Source organism: Bos grunniens, chromosome 25, assembly GCF_055505025.1.
Source record: "Bos grunniens cultivar Pamir isolate PY7600 chromosome 25, Bosgru_T2T1.0, whole genome shotgun sequence".
NCBI lineage: Eukaryota > Metazoa > Chordata > Mammalia > Artiodactyla > Bovidae > Bos > Bos grunniens.
Window position 1 is genome coordinate 7,755,298 of NC_141189.1, and position 19,049 is coordinate 7,774,346.

General features: G+C 49.7%; 1 protein-coding gene across 19 annotated transcripts in view; it reads left to right on the forward strand.

Annotated features, from left to right (window-relative positions):
* The first annotated feature begins 6,236 nt into the window (after positions 1-6,236).
* CUX1 (cut like homeobox 1) overlaps positions 6,237-19,049 on the forward strand; it is a 349,136-nt gene continuing 336,323 nt past the window's right edge. For 9 of the 19 annotated variants that reach the window (XM_086374363.1, XM_086374364.1, XM_086374351.1 and 6 more), the window contains exon 1: positions 6,237-6,322. In XM_086374363.1, the coding sequence (XP_086230489.1) occupies positions 6,260-6,322 (63 nt within the window). In that variant the 5' untranslated portion in view covers positions 6,237-6,259. Of the gene's footprint in view, positions 6,323-7,010; positions 7,948-19,049 lie in introns of those variants that run through there. The other 10 variants (XM_086374345.1, XM_086374346.1, XM_086374349.1 and 7 more) reach the window with 2 other exon arrangements.

The following is a 19,049-nucleotide window of genomic DNA, read 5'->3' on the forward strand; positions in this document are numbered from 1 at the left end:
CTTCTCCAGGGGATCTTCCCAACCCAGGGATCGACCTAGGGTGTCCTGCACTGCAGGGAGATTCTTTACGGTCTGAGACACCAGAGAAGCGTACGGTTGGACTTTCATTTCGCTCCACTTTGTTGTTTTTGGTTTGTTTGTTACCAGAAAAATCTCTTTGATGAAAGTATTTGCATTTTATTCTTTGCTTTAACATGTATGCTTTCCAGATTATGTGTGCTTGAATACTCCCATAAGAAAAAAATATTGCTAGCTTAGAGGCCCACTTTCCTGGCATCTTCCCTCGATCTGACAAACAAACAAAATTCTGACATCCTGTGAGATCCTGCTACTAAACCTCTAAAGATATCCTAATACAGATTCTCAAAGCTGACACTAGATCGAATATTTAATGTAAATGAGCGAATGAAAAAACTTTCTTACTCCTTGCTAGATATATCAGATTCCCTCTTTTCCACTGGAACAAGTTTTCAAAATCTTACAAACCACACTTACCCAGGAAAAAATAATATACAGTCTGACAACGCTTATGACAAAAGAAAATCTAATTACATTTCACGAAAACAAATCTTCATTCAACTCCAAGTACAACTGCAGAGATGTGTCATCAAGGATCTTGCGGAGAAACAAAACAATATTTTGCTTCATGACATGAATAGAATTTCAAAAACCGTGTCCCTGCCCTAGAAGTCCTGGCACCGGGGACATGGATGTGTGTTTAAAATATTGGATGGCAAACTGATATTTTAAAAGCAATATTAATAAGGAAAGGTCAGTATAAATAGAATGCATAGGGTTCATGTCTCCCAGGAGGAAAGAAAAGGAATTAATATAGGGCCTTAGCACAGAACATGAACTTTGCATTAAACAAGATAATAATAATATTTATATAGTCCTTGACATATATCAAGCCTTTCAGACTACTGACGATATACACTATTAATTTCTAGTGATTCAGCAGTGACATCAGTGAGAGTCATACAGGATGGCGTTTATTTCAATAGCATACAGGAAATATGTAATATGACACATATGTGGGCCTCTAATGAGAAAGAAGAGGCAAAAAGGGAATTGAGATGTGATATTCTAATAAACTCTGAACTTTAAGAAAGTTTATATTTGAACATAAGTTTGGTAAAAAGAGACTGAGACAGGGGCCATGTGGCTGGTAAGATGGACTTTGGGAACTTGTGGGGTGATGAGGAGTCCTGGATCCCTCTTAAAGGGTGGGAAGTCCCAAGGTTGTGAGCCCTTGATTCCATTGTGTTAGTGATTCAGTCACGTGTGACTCTTTTTGACCCCATAGACTGTAGCCCTCCAGGCTCCTCTGTCCACGAAGTTCTCCAAGTAAGAATACTGGACTGGGTAGCCATTCCTTTCTCCAGAGGATCTTCCTGACCCGGGGATTAAACCCAGGTCTCCTGCCTTATAGGCAGATTCTTTGCCATCTGAACCACCAGGAAAAGCTAAATGTATTGTCTAAGCATATGATGGAGCTCCATCTGAAAGATCCAACAGCAAGCCTTTTTGTTTGAGACATGCAGAGAACACAACGTAATCATTAGAGGTGTGGAAAGATACCTAGAGCTAGCGACATTGACATATGCTGTCCAGAAGTGGAAAGCAGACTTAAGTGGTGGGCCAGAAATTAAGTCTTTGAAGATTCCAAAAAAGGGTCTTGGAACTGAGCAATGCTGTCACCAGAGAGAGGGGCTGAGGGGGTGGTGAATAGGAGAGTCTACTGTTTAGAAATCATTATAGTTTGTTCTTACAAGTTTGGCAGATTCTTGGTACAATTATACAACTACACATACATTTGGCGTATAGAGATGAATTATGTACTCTGCAGGTAATTACATGTAGCAAAATGTGTACTTTTATTTGGTGGGTATTTACATAGTACAGTGAATCGTGTACTCAGAAATAATTAACATAAAGTATTATTTAGAAAAAACAAAACAATTAAAAGTAGTTTGGTTTTCTTGAGCTTCAAAAAAAAAAAAAAGAACCTGGAATCTTTCTTTCATTTATTCCAATAGTCCATGCCAAATTGTTCTGGAAGGCCGTTGCCAGAGAAAAGGAAGATGCTGTAATTTCCCTCTGTTATTCATAATCTTTTGATTTAAAGAAAAGGCCTTTTCAAAGTTAAGTGTCTCAACACTGCTGTCTGGACTGAGATATTCTTAAATTTAAAACATTTGCAGTTTCAGTCAACTTGAATGAATACCTAGATATCATTTTTAGCTTCTCTATTTGTAAAACTGAGATTCTCATATGACTTATTAGGAGTATGACTCGTTTTTTTTTTTTTTAACTAGACATCAAAAAGTAGCCATGTCTTTATGTTTATTTATGAGTAAATTATAAAGGACACATTTAGCCTTATGTATTGTCTTTGGTTATCCGAAATATTTCTTGTTGGAAACTATTCAAAACCATTTCTAATTTGAATGCAAAAATACTCAGAAAGTGAATTAAGGTTTTAGAACTGAATCTCTTAAGTTTTGTTTTTAAAACTATCCCATGGGACACAAGATTTCTGAATTTTTTCATTATTCTTGGAGTTGGGTTAAAACCTATTCTCCAACTTTTTCTGGAGATAAAGTTTGTAGGTGAAACTTAATTTTAAGAGTTTGTTATAAATAAGATCTTAGAAGATAGGGACTCTTTTGTGAGGAGTAAAGAGAATGGCTTTTTTTTTTTTTTTTAAATAATGGCCTACATTGTAAGACATTTTTCAGTTTGGAAGAAATTCTTGATGTTTAATTCCTTGAAGGAATCAGGTTAACTATATCAGAATGATTACTAAATTAGAATCTTTAGGAAACAGGGTAATATATTTTCCTTTATTGGGGCTATCAAAGGAGGACCAATTTAGTAATAATCAACCCATATGGCATTTTAGAGAATTTGCCAATTTTCACCTTAATTGATTTAATCAAGTATATGTAGCTGTCGGGAGACAAGAGGGTCCGCCAATGCCAGGAGGGTAGGAAAGTGTGAACTTCTGAAAGTGCTTTATAATGTTCTGTAAGTTACATTCATTAGTATTATCACAACCCCATTATGGCCCCTGAATTTTTCTGAGGCAAGATAAAATGGGTCAGAAAAGAAATTTAGGCATTCTGGAGTCATATTTCTTTGTCTGATCTGGTATGAAACTGTAATTGTTTAAAGGTTTCAGGAACAAACATCATTTTGGTCAGTCCTCCCTTCTGATTACTTGGGGCTTGATTTTTGAAAGATTGAGATGGTGAATTAGTCATATACTCGGGAACTGGGAGTTTTCTTTCCCTAAAGGGAGAGCCTGAATATCAATGTCTCTGGGTTGTTTTTTCTTGTGCTTCATTCTAAGTAATACCGTTTTCAAGTCAAGATGCTTCTTGTTTCCTGGGCCAGTTATCTTGCCAGCCTGTCATTGTCTCACACTTCGTTCTAGGTGCTTATAGCCATTACTCTTGTAGATGCTAATACACTTCTAGGTCCTAAAACCTTTCCACTTTCCGAATATTTTATATAGTACACAGTTTATATATCTACTATATTTGGATGTTAGCAGGTCCTCATGATCTACTATGTGGAGGTTGAAAGTCAATCTAAAAAAAAAAAGGAAGAAATTAACCTTTTAAATTAGCTCTAAGTTGTTCTTATTCTATGTCTATCCTCAAGAAAAGTAAAATGTTCTTTAAAAAGTTTTTTCAGGTCTCTGCTGATTCTTTCAGTCAGCTAATTTTTGATCAGTGACATATCTATAGTGCTTTTCCTTTGAAATGGTAACATGTTGTGGTGCTGGCAAAGTTATTCTAAACTCCCCCTCCCACCCCAAAGAGCAGTTTGCCTTGTGTAACTTAAAACGTTGGTAGAAGAAATCTAAATTTTATTTTAAATAGAGCTTAACATCTGGGCCAGTCAATGTAATGTTTTTTTGCCTAAGTCCAGTTAACATCTAAATAACGTAAATATTACCAGAAATGTGACCAGGGTATTTAATACGCATCCAAATTTATTTCTGAAATATTGCCGTGGATTCAGAATCTTGAATTCTAACCAGATGTATTTCTGGAGTATTACACAGGTCATATATATTTCACTTTATTTTGGTTCAAACCCTGGGGATCGACACGATAATTAGATTGAGAACATCTGCACCAAATCCAAACCGTTTCCCTGATCCTTCCTTGAGCCTTCCCCACGGGAGGGTTTTTGTGTTTTTTTTTTAACCCCTGCACATTTTATTTGTCTAGTCACCTTTAGGGCAATTCCGAGGTCTCGACTGTCTGCCACCGCACAAATGGGAGGGAAAGGCAGACGTATCCTCAAGTGTGGGATACAAGAAATCTTTAGATGTGGCATTTCGTCGGGACAGGAGTCGCCAGAGGTGGCCGTGCCTTTTCCCGCCAGGGGCCTGGCTCTGGGACAGGGCGTGGCCAGGCGCGGGTCGCGCGGGTGGGCACGTGCGCAGGGACCCGAGGACGCGAGTGTCGGGGCGCCGCTGCCCTCTACCGGGCAGCGCGGTCGGAGCTACAGCGCGGACGCCGGCCGACCGCGCGCGGGCTCGGGCGCCCCACACCGGGGCGGCCCTCTGCGTCCCGGGGTCGACAGTGCCCTGCCTGGCGCGGCGTCACTGCATCTAGGGCCGAGGCTCCCGGCGCCCGCGCGCTCCCACCCACCTGCTTCCTGCCCCCGCCGCTGGTCAAAGCTGCGGCCGAGACGCCCAGGGAACCCCCCTTTGCGGACCTCGGGAGTCGTGCGTTGTCGAAACTGACGCTCGTGGTCGCCAGTGCCAGACTTGGGGGCGCGTGTGTTCTCCAAATCCTGGGGACTTTCATTTCCAGTCCCTTCATTCAAAAATGCAGAGTTCACTCCAACGATCAGCGTTAAAACTTTCGAACTCAGTTGAAAAGCAATTATATCCCGCTTACATATTTTATTTTGTATTCCCTACAGATTTTATTTACATATAATTTTCAAGATTAAGGAATTTGGGGATTTGTTTTAACTAATTACACGTTAAATGAAGTGCGAGAGAGTAAAAGAACTGTATTCCTACTAGAAACTCAAACTCACACGTGTGTGTAATCAATTAAAGATGACGATCATAAAACTTGTGCTTTTTGCCAGGTTTCTGCGAAGAAAGAAATCAAAAGAGAATTGACTTTGGGGTTTTAGCATTCCTGTAAGCCGGGGACCATGCTTTTCCTTCTAAGTGTACCCACACTTTCCAAGTTTTTGCACCCAAACCGATGTGTCTGAACCACAGGAAGTTTCTGGGGCTGTTTCGCTGAAGCGGTGCGGGGGGATACAGAACTGGGCTCCAAGACTTTTCCTGTCGTGGCCCAAGCTGGCACAGCTCGGGCAGGTGGGGGCCATTGGGGCCCCTGGCCACCGGGGGTGAGGTACGGCGCGGCTACCGCGCGGCCACTGTGCGGGACGCTGACGGGTGCAGCGACACGGGGGGTCAGTGCTGCCTTCTCCCGGCTCCGGTATCCCCCAACGTGAAACGCTGTTCCCGGCTGACTCGGTCTCTGAATCCGGCTGGGGCGCAGCCAAGAGGGGTGTGCGGCCGCCGACCGCCGGCACGCCTCGTACCCGCCCCGCGGCCATGGGCCCGGTTCTCGCCGGGTCGGGGCTTGGGCAGGTGGTCGCGGCGGCTCCGCGCGCTCAGCGCCCCGCAGGAGGGCGATCGCAAAGCGGCGCGGGGCCGGCGCTCGCCAGACCAAACGGCCGCCTGCTCCCTGCCCGGGATCCAGGAGGGGCTGCGCGGAGTCGGCGACAGCGACCCCCGCCCCCCCCCGCCAGCCCCACCCCCGGCGCGCCCGCAAACCGCCCCAGGTGAGCCAGGCTCGGGGGGCCTCCCGCTGGGGGCCCGGGGGCGCCCCGCTCCCGTCGCCCTCCAGCGCCCCCTCGGGGCCGGGCCGGCGGCCGTCGCTGCCGCCCCGCCGGGGCCGGGGTCTCGGGAGGGGCGGGGGTCGCGGGCCGGGCGGCGGGCGCCGCGGGGGAGCGGACAGGGGCCGCGCGCGCGCGCGCGCGAGGGGCCCGGCGGCGGCGGCCCGCCGCGCCCTCGGGCTCCGGCTCCGGCTCCGGCTCGGGCTCGCCATGGCTGCGGCGGCGCCGTGAGGAGGAGTCCGCGTGCTCCGTGGCGGCGGCGGCGGCCGGCTCCAGGCCGGGTTTTGGCGCCGCCCGCCTGCTGCCTCCTGGCGGCTCCTGAACTCCAGCCCCCTCTCTATCAGCCTCTCACTCCGTCTCAATATGTCTCAAGATGGCGGCCAATGTGGGATCGATGTTTCAATATTGGAAGCGCTTTGATTTACAGCAGCTGCAGGTCAGGCTTCTCCTCGCTCGGCCTCTCGCCCGGGGGTGGGGGCTGCGGGCGGTCGCGGCCTCCCCCGGGGACCCCGGGCCGCCTGGCCGCCGGGGGGCCGCGGCGGCGGGGAGGAGGGGGGTGCCGGGGGAACGCGGGGCCGAGTCGGGGACAAGTCCCTCTCGCTCCCCGGCCCCCATTGATAACTCGCTTGATCAGAAATTGATCCTCTTTGTTCAATTCATCGATCAGCCCAAGATGGCGCCGGGAGCCGTCGCCGCCGCCACCGCTGCCCCCGGTGTCGGCCCCCACCCCGGGGCGCCCCCCCCCCCCCGGCCCTGCGCCGCCGCCGCCGCGGGACCCGGGGAGGGGGCGGCCCCGGCGGCCCGTGGGGCGCGCGCGCGAGCCGGGGGAGCGGGAGGCTGGCTGGCGGGCGGGCGGGCGGCGGCGGCGGACGCTGCGCCGGGAGGGGGCTGCGGCCCGGCGGCGGCGGCGGCGGCGCCCGGCCGCGCGCCCCGCGCCCCCCGGCCCGCCGTATTCCCGGGGAAAGTTTGTGGGGAGTTGCTGTGGGGGTGAAGCGCCTGCCTCTCCAGGAGGAGCCGCCGGCGCGGCGGAGCTGGGGCTGGTGGCGCTGTGGTGCCGCCGGCTCGGGGGAGGGTCAGAGCGGCCACCGGCGGCGGCGGCGGCGCGGCCCGGCTCGGCTCCGGCCAGGCGGGCGGGTGGCCGGGCGGGCGTCCGCGCTCCCCGGGCCCCGGCTGGCTGGGGCCCCGGCCGCCGCCGCCCCCCGCCCCGCACTCCGGGCTGTCAGCGGGCCGGGACCGCGCCGCCACTCCCGCGCCCGGCGTGGGGCTCCCCCTGCGTGGACCCCGGGGTTTGTTTACGTCCGGGCGGGCGCCCGGGGGGCCACCCGCAGACCCCGCAGCCGCCCCGCTCTTTTGTGTGCCTGCACCAGCGGCACGGACTGGCCCCTCCGCGGCCAGGGACCCGGGTAGGGGCGCTCGGGGAAACTTGCGGGAGGCAGCGGGTGCCCGGCACGCGGACCCCGGGGGTCGGGTGCCCCCGGGGCGCGGGTGCGGGCGCCGGAGGAGGACTGCAACTTTCCCCGAGCGCAGGCCCGTCTCTGCGCCTGGGTGCGCGGTGTGTCGCGGCCCGGGGCGCTTGCTCCCGCTGCCTATCCGGGCGGCCTTCGCCCCGTGCCCGGGGCTTCCTGCGGCTGCCAGTGACCCATCAGCTCCTCTCGGACCCTCTCCTCTGAGGTCCTGCCCTCCTAGCAGGGTCCGCGGCGGCGGCGGCGGGTGGAGGGGGGTGGGTGGGCAATGGAGAGCGCGGCGGGTCCGCTCCGAAATGCCTACCCAGATCGTGTTCTCGAAAGCAAAGCCCCGGGTGTCCCACTGGACAGTGGTGTGCCGGGCCGTGGTCCACGCACCCAACCCCAGGCGCCGAGAGGGGATCGTGCTGGGGCTCCCCATCCGTCTCCCGAGCCGCAGCCGTGCCCAGGGAGCGCGTTCCTGCCTGCCACCCCCCACCCAGGGGAGCAGCGCGCCCTCGGGGTCCGCCTGGGACCTGCCAGCTCCGCGCTGGCGGCTCCTGGACAGCCCCGAGACTCTGCCAGGTGGATGTTGTGCGTAGCTGGAGCCAAGTTGAAGGTGAGCTGAGTGTGGGCCCGAAGCTCAGCGAGCGCTGGCGTTGGGGGTTGGAGAGGTGTCTGCGGCTTCGAGGGGCCCAGGGCGGCCAGGCGCTCCGGGTTGGGGAGGGTCCCTCAGCGTCCCTGTGGGACAGCTATTGCTCTCAGCTCTAAGGTGTGCTTGAAGGTAAACTTGGCCGAACTTTCCTAACCCGGAGCACTGGTGATAGTGACCTACAGTACTTTTAGGAGGAAAGGAAATGAACTCCAGATGCAGACTTGCATGAAATGCAGTGGATTGGATTAAAACGTATGTAAACGGAGTCTGACAACTTTAATTGTATATGCTTGTTTTCTGCTCTTGCCTGCGTAGTAAGAGCGATAAAGCAGACTCACGGCCGTTATGAAATTTCTTCAAATTTCTCACTTAACTAGGAAGAAGACTATGTGAAATATGTATTTACGATAAGATTAAAACTTAAAGGAGTTTGAGTGTTTATTGACTAAAATAGATTATTCCGAAGTGTCTATTGTGTAAATTAGATTCCTGAATGTAATGAACACAGCCGAATGGCATTTTTGATAAATTGGTCTACCCTGTTTTAGTAAAAATAGCTCCCTTTTACCATAATTTAATTCCTGAGCTTACTGTAAAACCCGTTGTGGAGTTTTAGGAGACAAACCTTAATTTTTTTTTTTTCCCCTTGTCTTCCTAAATGTGACATTCCAGTCTAATACCAAGGTGGTTTCTTCCTTAAGTGTCCTGGCAAAAACTGCTTGGGAGATGGATTCGATTTCTCCGGAGTTATTAGATTTTATGACCTCTTTGATGCCCTCACCCACTCCTTGGTGATTAGTTACATCTTCACTGGAGCACTTGGTGGGGGGGTGCATTTAGGTGTATAACTTTAATGAAAAGTTTCCCTGTCAGTTCATGTTCAGGAACTTTCAGATGTTGATCTTGAATTTAAAAAATTCTTTATCTGAGCCTCGTTCTCTTTACTGAGCAGCCTACTGGTTTTTGGTGGTGGATGGAAGATTTGGCCTTAGACGGTTTTCGATTGCCACTTCATCACCTGTTTGAAAGCCTTCAATTGCCTATGGGATGCCCAGGTTCTAGAACGTGAAAGTGGTTCTTTCTTTGGGCCCTGAAGAGGCCTTTGGAGTTGATATCTGGTTTAGCGTCGTCTCTGTTCCCACAGACAGTAAGTGAGCCAGGGCAACTGCAGTTTGAGAAGAGAGAATCCATTAGTTTCAGACTCCTCTCGTCTTTCCAGAGCCCCTTCTCCTGAGCTCAGGTTGCCTGCGGAGCCAAGTGAGGGTGGTGGTATTGCTACCTGAGGATAGAGAGACTGGGTCCCTGAGGGTCCAATTGGGAGCTCCTCGCTTGACACAGGGACCTGGGGCTGAGCCCTGGGCCCTCTGCTCGGTCTGCCTTGAAGCTGCCTTGGGTCGTGGAGTGAGTGCCCAGGAAGAGTTTCTGCAGACTGAGCTGTATTTTGTTTCCTTTTTAGTCCCAAAGTCTTGTGGTATGGGAGTTTCAGGGCTCTGGCCTTGCTAAGACTAGTTGGACAAGTTTTTTATCCTATCCCAGACTTGTAAAAACGAGGCTTTTTTTTTTTAAGTAAGAAAAACACCATTGTATAAATTTGCCTTTTAAATACACGTTTGGAAAGAGGACACTTTCTAAAACAAGCTCATGTAACTCTGTATGTTAGGGTAGCTTTTTGCCAGTGCCTGGCTTCCCTTCGGAGCATTATTCCTACATGGTGACTAGTCTTTCCCTTTAAGGAACCTCTGCAGAAGTAACCTTTAAACGTTTTCCTCTTTTTTTTTTTTTTTTTAAATAAGAAAGCAATTTCATTTTTGCTGCAAGTCCATTTTCTGGTTGCTTTTATTTTGTTTTCTCCTGTTAAGGAAGTGTGTACATTACCAGCCATCCAGGATGCTTCCCCAAACGAAGTATATTATTTTGATTATAATTTGTATCTCATCTAGGACCGTTTAAAATAAAGAGTAAACAAATGGGGGACGGGGCTCCACACAGCTGCTGCCTTTGTTTTTTTGGTTCTCTTAATAATATCAGTGTCTTAGAGATTGTGTGTGGGAAGGGGTCATTATCAGTTGATTAAAGTTTTTGTCCCCCTCTATGAAACTATGCGTAGGTTTTTTTCGAGGGGGAGGGGGTAGGGGGAGTTGTATGTTTGCTTGCTTTTTTAAAAAAGTGTAAGTCAGGGAAGAGGTTAAGTTATGCAGCACCTCTTGCAGTGGTGGGTCCGTAGAGGCCCCCTTCTCCCTTTTCCCCCAGTTTCCCCCATCTGCCTGTAGTTAGCGACATGAGAAAGTGGGGAAGGGACAGATTGCCCGTCCTCAGGAATAGCTCTCCTAATCAATCCACTGAGCTGACCTTAAAAATGCTGTCTGGTGAGTCAGTTGAGCCCAAGACCTTTAGTGACTGTTGCAAAAGTCCTCTGCCCTGTTGTATGCAATTCAAACAAACCCACCAGGGTTTGCTTGGGGTGGGGTTGGGGGAAGTAGGCTGGGTGGGGGCATAAGGGGTCCCTGTTCAGAAGCACCAGGCTGTACCTTGGGACCCCCCAACTTTGCATCTACCTGGAGCAGTCAGTAGTCTAAACTCCTTCTGAGGCTGGGATCACATCCTGAGAGGAAAAACCAAGGCTCCCAGTAGAAAAATCCGTGTGTGTTTCAGCTCATCTGTAAAAGCACAAGGAACATCCACAGTGAAATGAAAGGAGGACAAAATTGTTGAAGGAAAAGTTGTACATTTTTTAAAAAGAGAAATCCATTGTGTGAAAAATCCTGCGAGGGCTAGGCCGGATTCCTACCTGTGCTTCCATATTTTTTCAGTTCACATGATTGGCCTCATGTCAGTTTCACCGATTTAAAAGACAGTTGTATCTGATGGACTGTATAACACAGCGATAACAAAAAGTTTCTATAAACATTAAATATATAGGATCTTGTATTTTTAGAAATTATTTAAAAACCCACTTTAATGTATTATATACATTATATAACATAAACATCCGTATATGTATATATACATAAAGTAGCTTTCCCTATGAAAGGTCTGATTTTTACAAGTAATTGTCAAAGACCGAAATTCGTGTATTTCATCCTATTGTTTTGTCTGAAGCCCTTGCGTTATGGCTGCAGAGAGATAGTTTTGGTTTCAGCTGAAATTCTCCTGCCTCTGATTGTTTAAACCAGACCCTTAATCTTATTTTAACATACTTAAAATGTTCAAAAAACCCAGAAGAATTGTTTTGTATAAGTAGCAAGTGAATGTAGTTTAAACACTCAAGCAATTCTGGTATCTAATTGAAAACAGGTGGAATTCTTGGAATCCCGTGTTTGAATCTTTATTATAGCAAAGCACAGAGACACTTCTTACGTATGGCCATTCATTTTGTCCAAGCCTTTTGAAGAGGGGCTCTGTGACCTCTCCCTGTGCCCCACTGCAGTTTATACCTGGATGTTCAGTCGTGCTGGGCACTTTAGGGACCGGATGCCCGTGTGTGCTTGGACACTGAGAGAACTGTGTGAAGGTTGATCATGGAGTGAAAAGGGAACTTTAATGGCATAATTAGACAAGCGATTTGATATCTGTATTATACAACTAAAAATGGCACAGAAATTGTGAATCCATTTGTGATTTCTGATTTAATAAACATTTGTTGACATGAGTATTTGGATACATTTTATTACACCCCGATAAAGATTTAGAATAAATTAACTTTCCCTAAGCACATCTAGGGGGTCCGTCTAGTCAAGGCTATGGTTTTTCCAGTGGTCATGTATGGATGGGAGAGTTGGACTATGAAGAAAGCTGAGTGCTGAAGAATTGATGCATTTGAACTGTGGTGTTGGAGAAGATTCTTGAGAGTCCCTTGGACTGCAAGGAGATCCAACCAGTCCATTCTAAAGGAGATCAGCCCTGGGTGTTCTTTGGAAGGAATGATGCGAAAGCTGAAACTCCAGTACTTTGGCCACCTCATGCGAAGAGTTGACTCATTGGAAAAGACTCTGATGCTGGGAGGGATTGGGGGCAGGAGGAAAAGGGGACGACAGGATGAGATGGCTGGATGGCATCACAGAATCTATGGACGTGAGTCTGAGTGAAGTCCGGGAGTTGGTGATGGACAGGGAGGCCTGGCGTGCTGCGATTCATGAGGTTGCAAATAGTCAGACACGACTGAGCAACTGAACTGAACTGAAGCACATCTAGAGATGTAACCTGAAATACCAACAAAACCAAACAAAAAGCCAGGTTAAGGGGATATGTCAATAATATGTCATGGTGGGGCCCTCTAGATTATCCCAGTCATTTTTCCTCTTTTACTTTTCCCAACCAGCTGATAGCCTTGGTTTCGTTGTATATTTAAGAACCAAGCTTCAGTTGGTGTTTAGGTGCTGATTTGTATTGACCTGTTGGTTCTGTCAAAGTCTTGGATTTCCTGAGGTGTAGTCTACTTTTCAGCTGCGTTCTGAGAAAGTTGGTGGAGGAGAAGGGTCTCGGGCTGGGCTGAAGGTGTTCCGGCAGGGGGCTACCTGGGATTGAGGGGGGACCTGTGGCATTGCACTCATTAGTACAGTGGCTTGAAGCCATGGCTTTCAGACACCTGGGCTAATGCACCTGGGCTGTGACTTTAAAAACTGTGTGTGCTACCCTGTTCGTTTAATGCGACACAGTTAAAGAAACATAATGAGGGCAAACAGCTCTTCCTGAAAGACATCTAATTTGTTACAGAACCCATCAAGAACCTTTCCTTTGAAAAGTAAACAACTCTCGAATAAAAATAATTCTAATTCTTGCTATAATTAAATTCTGATAGGGTGATGTTAATGCGCAAAATAAATGTTGTCAGTTTTCCTCATTTGAGTCTGCAGACTTTTCCTTCCTGCAGGAGGCCCCAGGGCGGGCAGGCAAGAGGCAGAGATTTTGTGTTTATTAGAGCCCTGGGCCAGGGGCAGCCCTGGGGAAGTTCTTCAGATGTGATTGGTAGGATCCCTGCGCAAGAGGTCTCCCCCTACCCAGTTCTTAGGAACACCACCAGGGGACAGGTAACTGGAAAGGATTGGGGATGGGAGTATTCAATCCTCCCAAGAATTTACCCAGCACTGCAGAGCGGCTGGAAGAATAGCCAGGTAGGAGCCTGACATGAAACTGACTAGATTCCATTTCCTCCTCTGAGGCACTTGTGAAGTTGGGAAAGGTGAGTGATCCCACCTTTTATAAAACACGAGAGGCCACGGTCAGGGCTACCAGATCTTCCTTGTGGCCAACTCAGTCAGCTGACAGTTGAAATCCTGGATGCTTCTGACTGTGATTTATGAAGTTCATGTCGGAAGAAATTACCAGAGCTTGCTCAGAAGCTTGTTCTTTCTTAGCATTGACCCGAGTATACCAGCATGGGGCCTGTTTTCTTAAAGACATCATTCTCTTTGACTGTGTTTATCTAATAAGTTAAAGCAGTTAACTTTTTTTTTTTTTTTGAAGTTATGCATAGTTGAGGTGTCTTGAGTTTGGTTAAGGGAAAAACAAATTGACAAATTAGCTCTTTCTTAAGTGAACGTTGTGAAATTGTGAGAAATAGAATGCCATTCTTACTGTCATTAAAATTTTATTTGGGTGTTGACAGCTTTTTGCTAAATGTAAGACGTTCAGATCCTGTCCACCCAGCTGTAAAACAAAAAAAGAAAATACCCAAAAAACAACCCAACCAGTTCAAAACCTTCTTTTCCAATATCCCCCTAAAAGCAAGGTAGTCTCTCTTTAACATTGGGTCTTTCCCCCTAATGAATTGTTAGTATTTTGTTTTCTAACATAGTTGTATATCTTAAGCATCTTGATTCGGTTGTTATTTTGGACCTGCGAGGGTCTTTGGTTTGTTGCCACTGCCCCTTGGGTTTTAGAGGAGCAGTCTCTGCTTAGATCAAAATAGTTTGATATAAAGCTAGTAAGTGACACCAAAGGTAGATCCTTGTCTTGAAGATGCAAACAGAAGCAAGGCCTGTGGGCTGTTGACAGAGGAAGGGCTGGTTCGGAGCCGCCCTCAGCCTGGGCGCTGCCAGCCCCGAGCGCCTCCTGTCACCCTGCCTGCCACTTCTCGTCCCTCCTCCGAGCTCCTGCCCCGCCACGCCTGTCCCCTCCTTCGTTGTGACAACTTTTCTTTTTTTTTTGGTTTAAAGTATTTGTGGAACTCCATTATTTTGAGATTCTTGGAAGAAAGATACTATGTAAATGAAAATTAAAAATAAAATTCTTGCTGGAGGGAATTGTACATTTAATTTTTTGATTAGGTTTGGAAAAGACATTTTTTCCCCCTCATCCTGAAAATAAGAACATTCTGTTGCTCCTATCACCATTTTTGCTTCATTCTGAAAGGTGCGGCAGATAATGGTGAAGCATGTCCTTTATTTTCAGTTTTTCCCCACGATAGTTGACCTATAACTTGAACCCATGCAGCTCTGTGTACAGTGAATTATTTCTGTTTCACATTGTTCTGCTGTGCCCTCGCCGAGCGTGTAGGTAGCAGCTGCCCATGGAATGCAGACCTTTCAAAGGGGAAAAGATTTTGGGTCACCAGTGTGCAGAAATTACAACTAAAATTGTACATAGACCTGCAAATAAAATTCCATCTTCCCTTCCTGTTCACACAGCAGAGGTGTTGTAAGCTGTACCCTTTTGAAACAGAAAGCTTGAGAACAGGAGCGGTCATGTAAACCAGTGGAGAAACCTTAATTTGCTGGAATTGCTTCATTTCACTTGTACCTCAGCTCGTCGTTACATAACACTGTGTGCTGTCACACCACGCAGCCAAGTAGGAGACAAGGTCAGGTTCGGAGTCGTGCTTCTGCTCCCTAGGCATGTGTGGGACCCAGGACCCAGACAGGAAGCCCAGGCTGCTGCCAAGATGCCCTGTCCAGGTGCCCTGGTCCACCAGGGACCTCACGGTCACGGGCAAGCACAGAGGATCAGTGCCGTGGCCAGGGTCTGCCGAGCCCTTCCCTCGCAGGGCAGTGTGATATGTAGTCAGGAAGTTGTCACCTGGAGCCTGCTAACCCTGGGGCTGGGTGGGTGGGGCACACGGGCTTCCCCCCGCCCCCACAGCTCCTCCGCCCCAGCACCCTAATTTGTCAGTGTTGACGTAGAATTGGAAGAGGAAGGATATTGCCGCTTATGGTTGAACGTCATTGTCAGGAGTAAGGAATGGTTTGCGATTGTTTTACATTGCTCTGTGTTGGTATGTAATTATGCTGTCATTTTAATACACACTGATACTTTAATACATCTTGTGTGTGTGTGTGTGTGTGTGTATGAAGTTAGTTTTGGGGGGGGGGTGTTGTGTGTGAGAGCCAAATCTTCCTAACACACAGGAGCTGGGAGTATTAGCCTTTACCAACACAGTTTCAGAACTGCCTGTCTGAAACAGGTCGTAATCATTATAGGTGCGACAGCCAGATGAACCTTCCCCAATCATTGATTCCATCGTCTCATGCCTCTCCTTAAACATCCGCGGTGGCTCCCGCTGGCACAGGATGGAGAGCACACTCCTCAACAGGCAGAGTTCCTGAAGGGTGTCTGTACATCGCCTACACCTTTTCCCCGCTGTGGAAGGATCCCCGGGTCGGTGCTCCATGGAGGGGACCTCCCCCTCTTCCCCCTGCACATTGGGGTACCCAGCCTGGTTTATGCACCTCTTTTTCATCTTAGCCAATGCCACAGAGGGAGCCCCCTCATGCACCAGGCACTGTGATGCAGGGCCGGAGAGCCAGCAGCCCAGATGCGCAGAGAGGGGCCGGGTGGCTGGAATGCGGCTCTGCTGGTGTGTGCCTGTAGGATGGTGGAGGGCGGCAGAGGAAGGGCGTCCTGACTGTGGTGGGGTGGGCAGGGAAAGTGTCCAGAGCGGGAGAGGCTAAGCTTGAGCCGAGTTCTGTGCAGCTGGGGAAGCACGGGAGAGGGGGTGGCTGGTGGTCTCTGAGTGCCCTCCTTTGCTGTCTCTGATGGACCCCACATAACGCCCTCTCAGCTTCTGATCGCCCTTCCTGGGCGCCCGCCTTATGCCTTCAGTGCACCCACTGAATACCCTGCACTCTGGCATGCATCCACCCCAACTCGGGGCTCCCAGTGAGTCCTGTTGTAGGAGAACTTTGGGCTTCTCTTAGCAGGCAGACCTGTGTATTCCTGATTTGAGGCTCACTCAGCTAGTTAATTTCAGAACTGCAAATGGAAGTCTTCTTCCGATTGTGAAAGGTAGGTAGAGTACGTTCAAATGGCTGTGTTTTGAAAGCTACTGATAGGTACACAGGGCTAGCGCATGTATTTCTTTTCATTTGTTTTATTCCCGTGTATTAAAGTCCTCCATTGCCAAGTGACATATAGGTTGGTTAAGATACACATAATCGTATTTGTGGCACATAATGCAAAAAGTTCACATTTTTAAAAATAGAATTGAGCAGAACAATTCTTTGACAGAGAATTTATTCTCCAACTCTGCCCACAGCCTGAATGGGAGGAAAACTTCCCCACATGAACCGGGGGAAAGTCGGTATTGTAAGGATCAGAACCCCACCAACGCAAGAGAAGGCAAGTGGCAAGCAACACGAAGGCTTGGGGGTCAGCACCGGAGAAACGTGCTCGGCACCCCGGAAGCTGGCCCGTGGGCGTGGGTGCAGCTTGACCGAGTAGCTCCCTTTCAGAGCAGTGGCCTTCACAGCCTGCGTGCTTTCTCTGCTTCTTCATTTACAAAGTACCTAGGGTATTTCTGTAGGGGTGACGTCACCGTCTGGCTGCATGAACATTTGCATGGATTTGGGGAAGTGAGGGCTGCCAGGCCTTCCCTGAGAAAGGGTGCGAAAGGAGCCACCGTCCCTGGGGTCCAGCCTGGGTGGCCGATTGGGGGGTGGGGCAGGGCCTGGCATCCACGAGGAAGAAGTGGATGTGCTCCTTTGCTGGGCTACGGGCACTGGGGGGAATGGCGGGGGTAGGGGGCATGGGGAATTCAGGGGCTTAGCCCCTGGCAGAAGGAGGGGTGAAGTGTAGTAGAGAGGTTTTGGTGTTGAAGCCTAGAAGATGGGTTGAAACCCGGGGTTTGAAGCACCCGGAGGATTTGTTTGCGTTTTGGTTGGTGCCTACGAGTTTGCCGTCATTTGTGGCGGGGAGGGCTGAAGAGTTCATCTTAGCGTGGGGATCCCCCCTCCTACCTTGTGTTGTAACTTCGTCAGTTCTGGAGCTGGGACTGCCGTGCGGCTTCAGGAAAAGGCAGAGAAGAGAAGGAAAGCATTGCTGGGAGTGCTTGGATTCCTCACGTTCTGGCTGGTTTTATGTCCGCTGGTGACACAGCAGATGCTTTAAAAACATTTGTATGTATAGATAGATGCACACCCACAGTGTGTGCTTAGTCGCTCGGTTGTGTCCCACTCTTTGCGACCCCGTGGACCGTAGCCCACCAGGCTCCCTCTGTCCGTGGGATTTCCCAGGCAAGACTAGAGGAGGGGGCTCCTTGGGGCTGCCTTCCTCCTGCCTTCCCTCTCCCTGTCATCCCGGCCGTCCCCGAGAATGGCTTTCCCTTGAAGGAGGGTCGTCATGATGAGGCTGCCAGGGGATCAGAATGGGTTCCCTGTCCACAGGGCACCCAGGGTGAGCTTGGGGGTGGGTGAGTCCTTTCACATGAACACTGAACAGAGCCTGTGTGGTGGACGTGGAAGCCACCTGGGTGCCCAGTGGACAGACACCTTTCTGGCCGAGGCCTCGCTAGATCCGAGACACTTTCTCGAGCCTCCCCTGCTGTGAGACTTCAGAGTCAGCGCCCAGCATTGGAGCTCCAGAGAGAAGGACTGTCTGACAGATAATCCTTCCCCAGGAGGTGAGCACTCAGGTTAGCAAACCGTATCTAATAAATAGTTGGAGTGCAGTTACAGCATCGGGCTGAACATAACCCTCCCTGTGTCACCTGCTACCCTCAACGTCCCATCGGTGCATAAAGCAGATTTGTGGGAAGGGTTGGGGGGAATTGGAAGGCAAGAGAGACGCCCAGGGGTGGGGCCTGGGGTGGGGGGTGTGGGAGGGAACTGGCTCAGGCAAGGCCGTGCCCTGTCCAGCATGCAGTTCAGCCGTGAGCGCTGGGCTGAGGAAGCGTCTCTGACCAGCACTGTTCTCTGACACCCCTGGCTTGATACTGGTACAGGGGAGCCATTTGCTGTTAGATGCTAATATTTGTGTTTAACCTCGAGACGGCCAGGATGAAACTCCCTCCGCTTTCAGTCCCTGGGAGCCTAGTCGATTTAGCCCCTGTTGTGATACTGGACTCAAATCCACTCATATCACCGAAAGGCACCCAGGACACAGGGATTTGTTCCCAATTGCACATGAAGGTGTGGTGCTGGGCCGTGTTCACTAAGAGGGCAGCTCTGTAAGGGTCCTCGGGAGGACCTCCCTCCCTTGAGAAGACGCCTCACCAGATGACGCTCCTTATTTTCCTCAAGGAGTCATCATGGAACAGCTGAGTGTTTAGGTTCCTCTGGACTCAGATGATTGTTTTTTTGCACGCCTGTTTGTTTGGGCTGATACGGCTCGTTTGATAATGAAGGTGTACATTTAGTAAGAAAACACGCACAAGGGTGCGCTGCTCTCGGAAGTAACACAGCAGGTTTGAATGAGGTGGTTTGCAGTCTTGTTTGTTTTGGGGGGACGAGTCATTTTTCTTCATAGAGTGTTGGGGCCCCTCATTCATTCCTTTATTGAGCGGGTCTCCCTGGTGCCTGATGTCGGCCCTGGATCCTGGTCAAGCCCCTGGGGTACCAAGAGGAATGAGCCCCCGCAGGCCACACGGCCCCTGCAGATGTCAGCTTATAGGGGCTAGGGATGTCTGATGTGTGCGGAGGGGCAGGACAGGGGTCTGGAAAGATGGGAAGTGGTATTCCACTGACCCACCTCCTCCCCTGGTGGCCAGGCGCTGCTGTAGCACAGCCTTCCAGTGTCCAGAGCAGCAGGATGGCCCTGCCCTCGAGGGACTTATGATCTAGCAGGGGAGATGGAAAGTGAACAGAGGAGGAATAAGTGTATTACAGCGTGGGATTGCCCGGGGCCTGGGCCCAGAC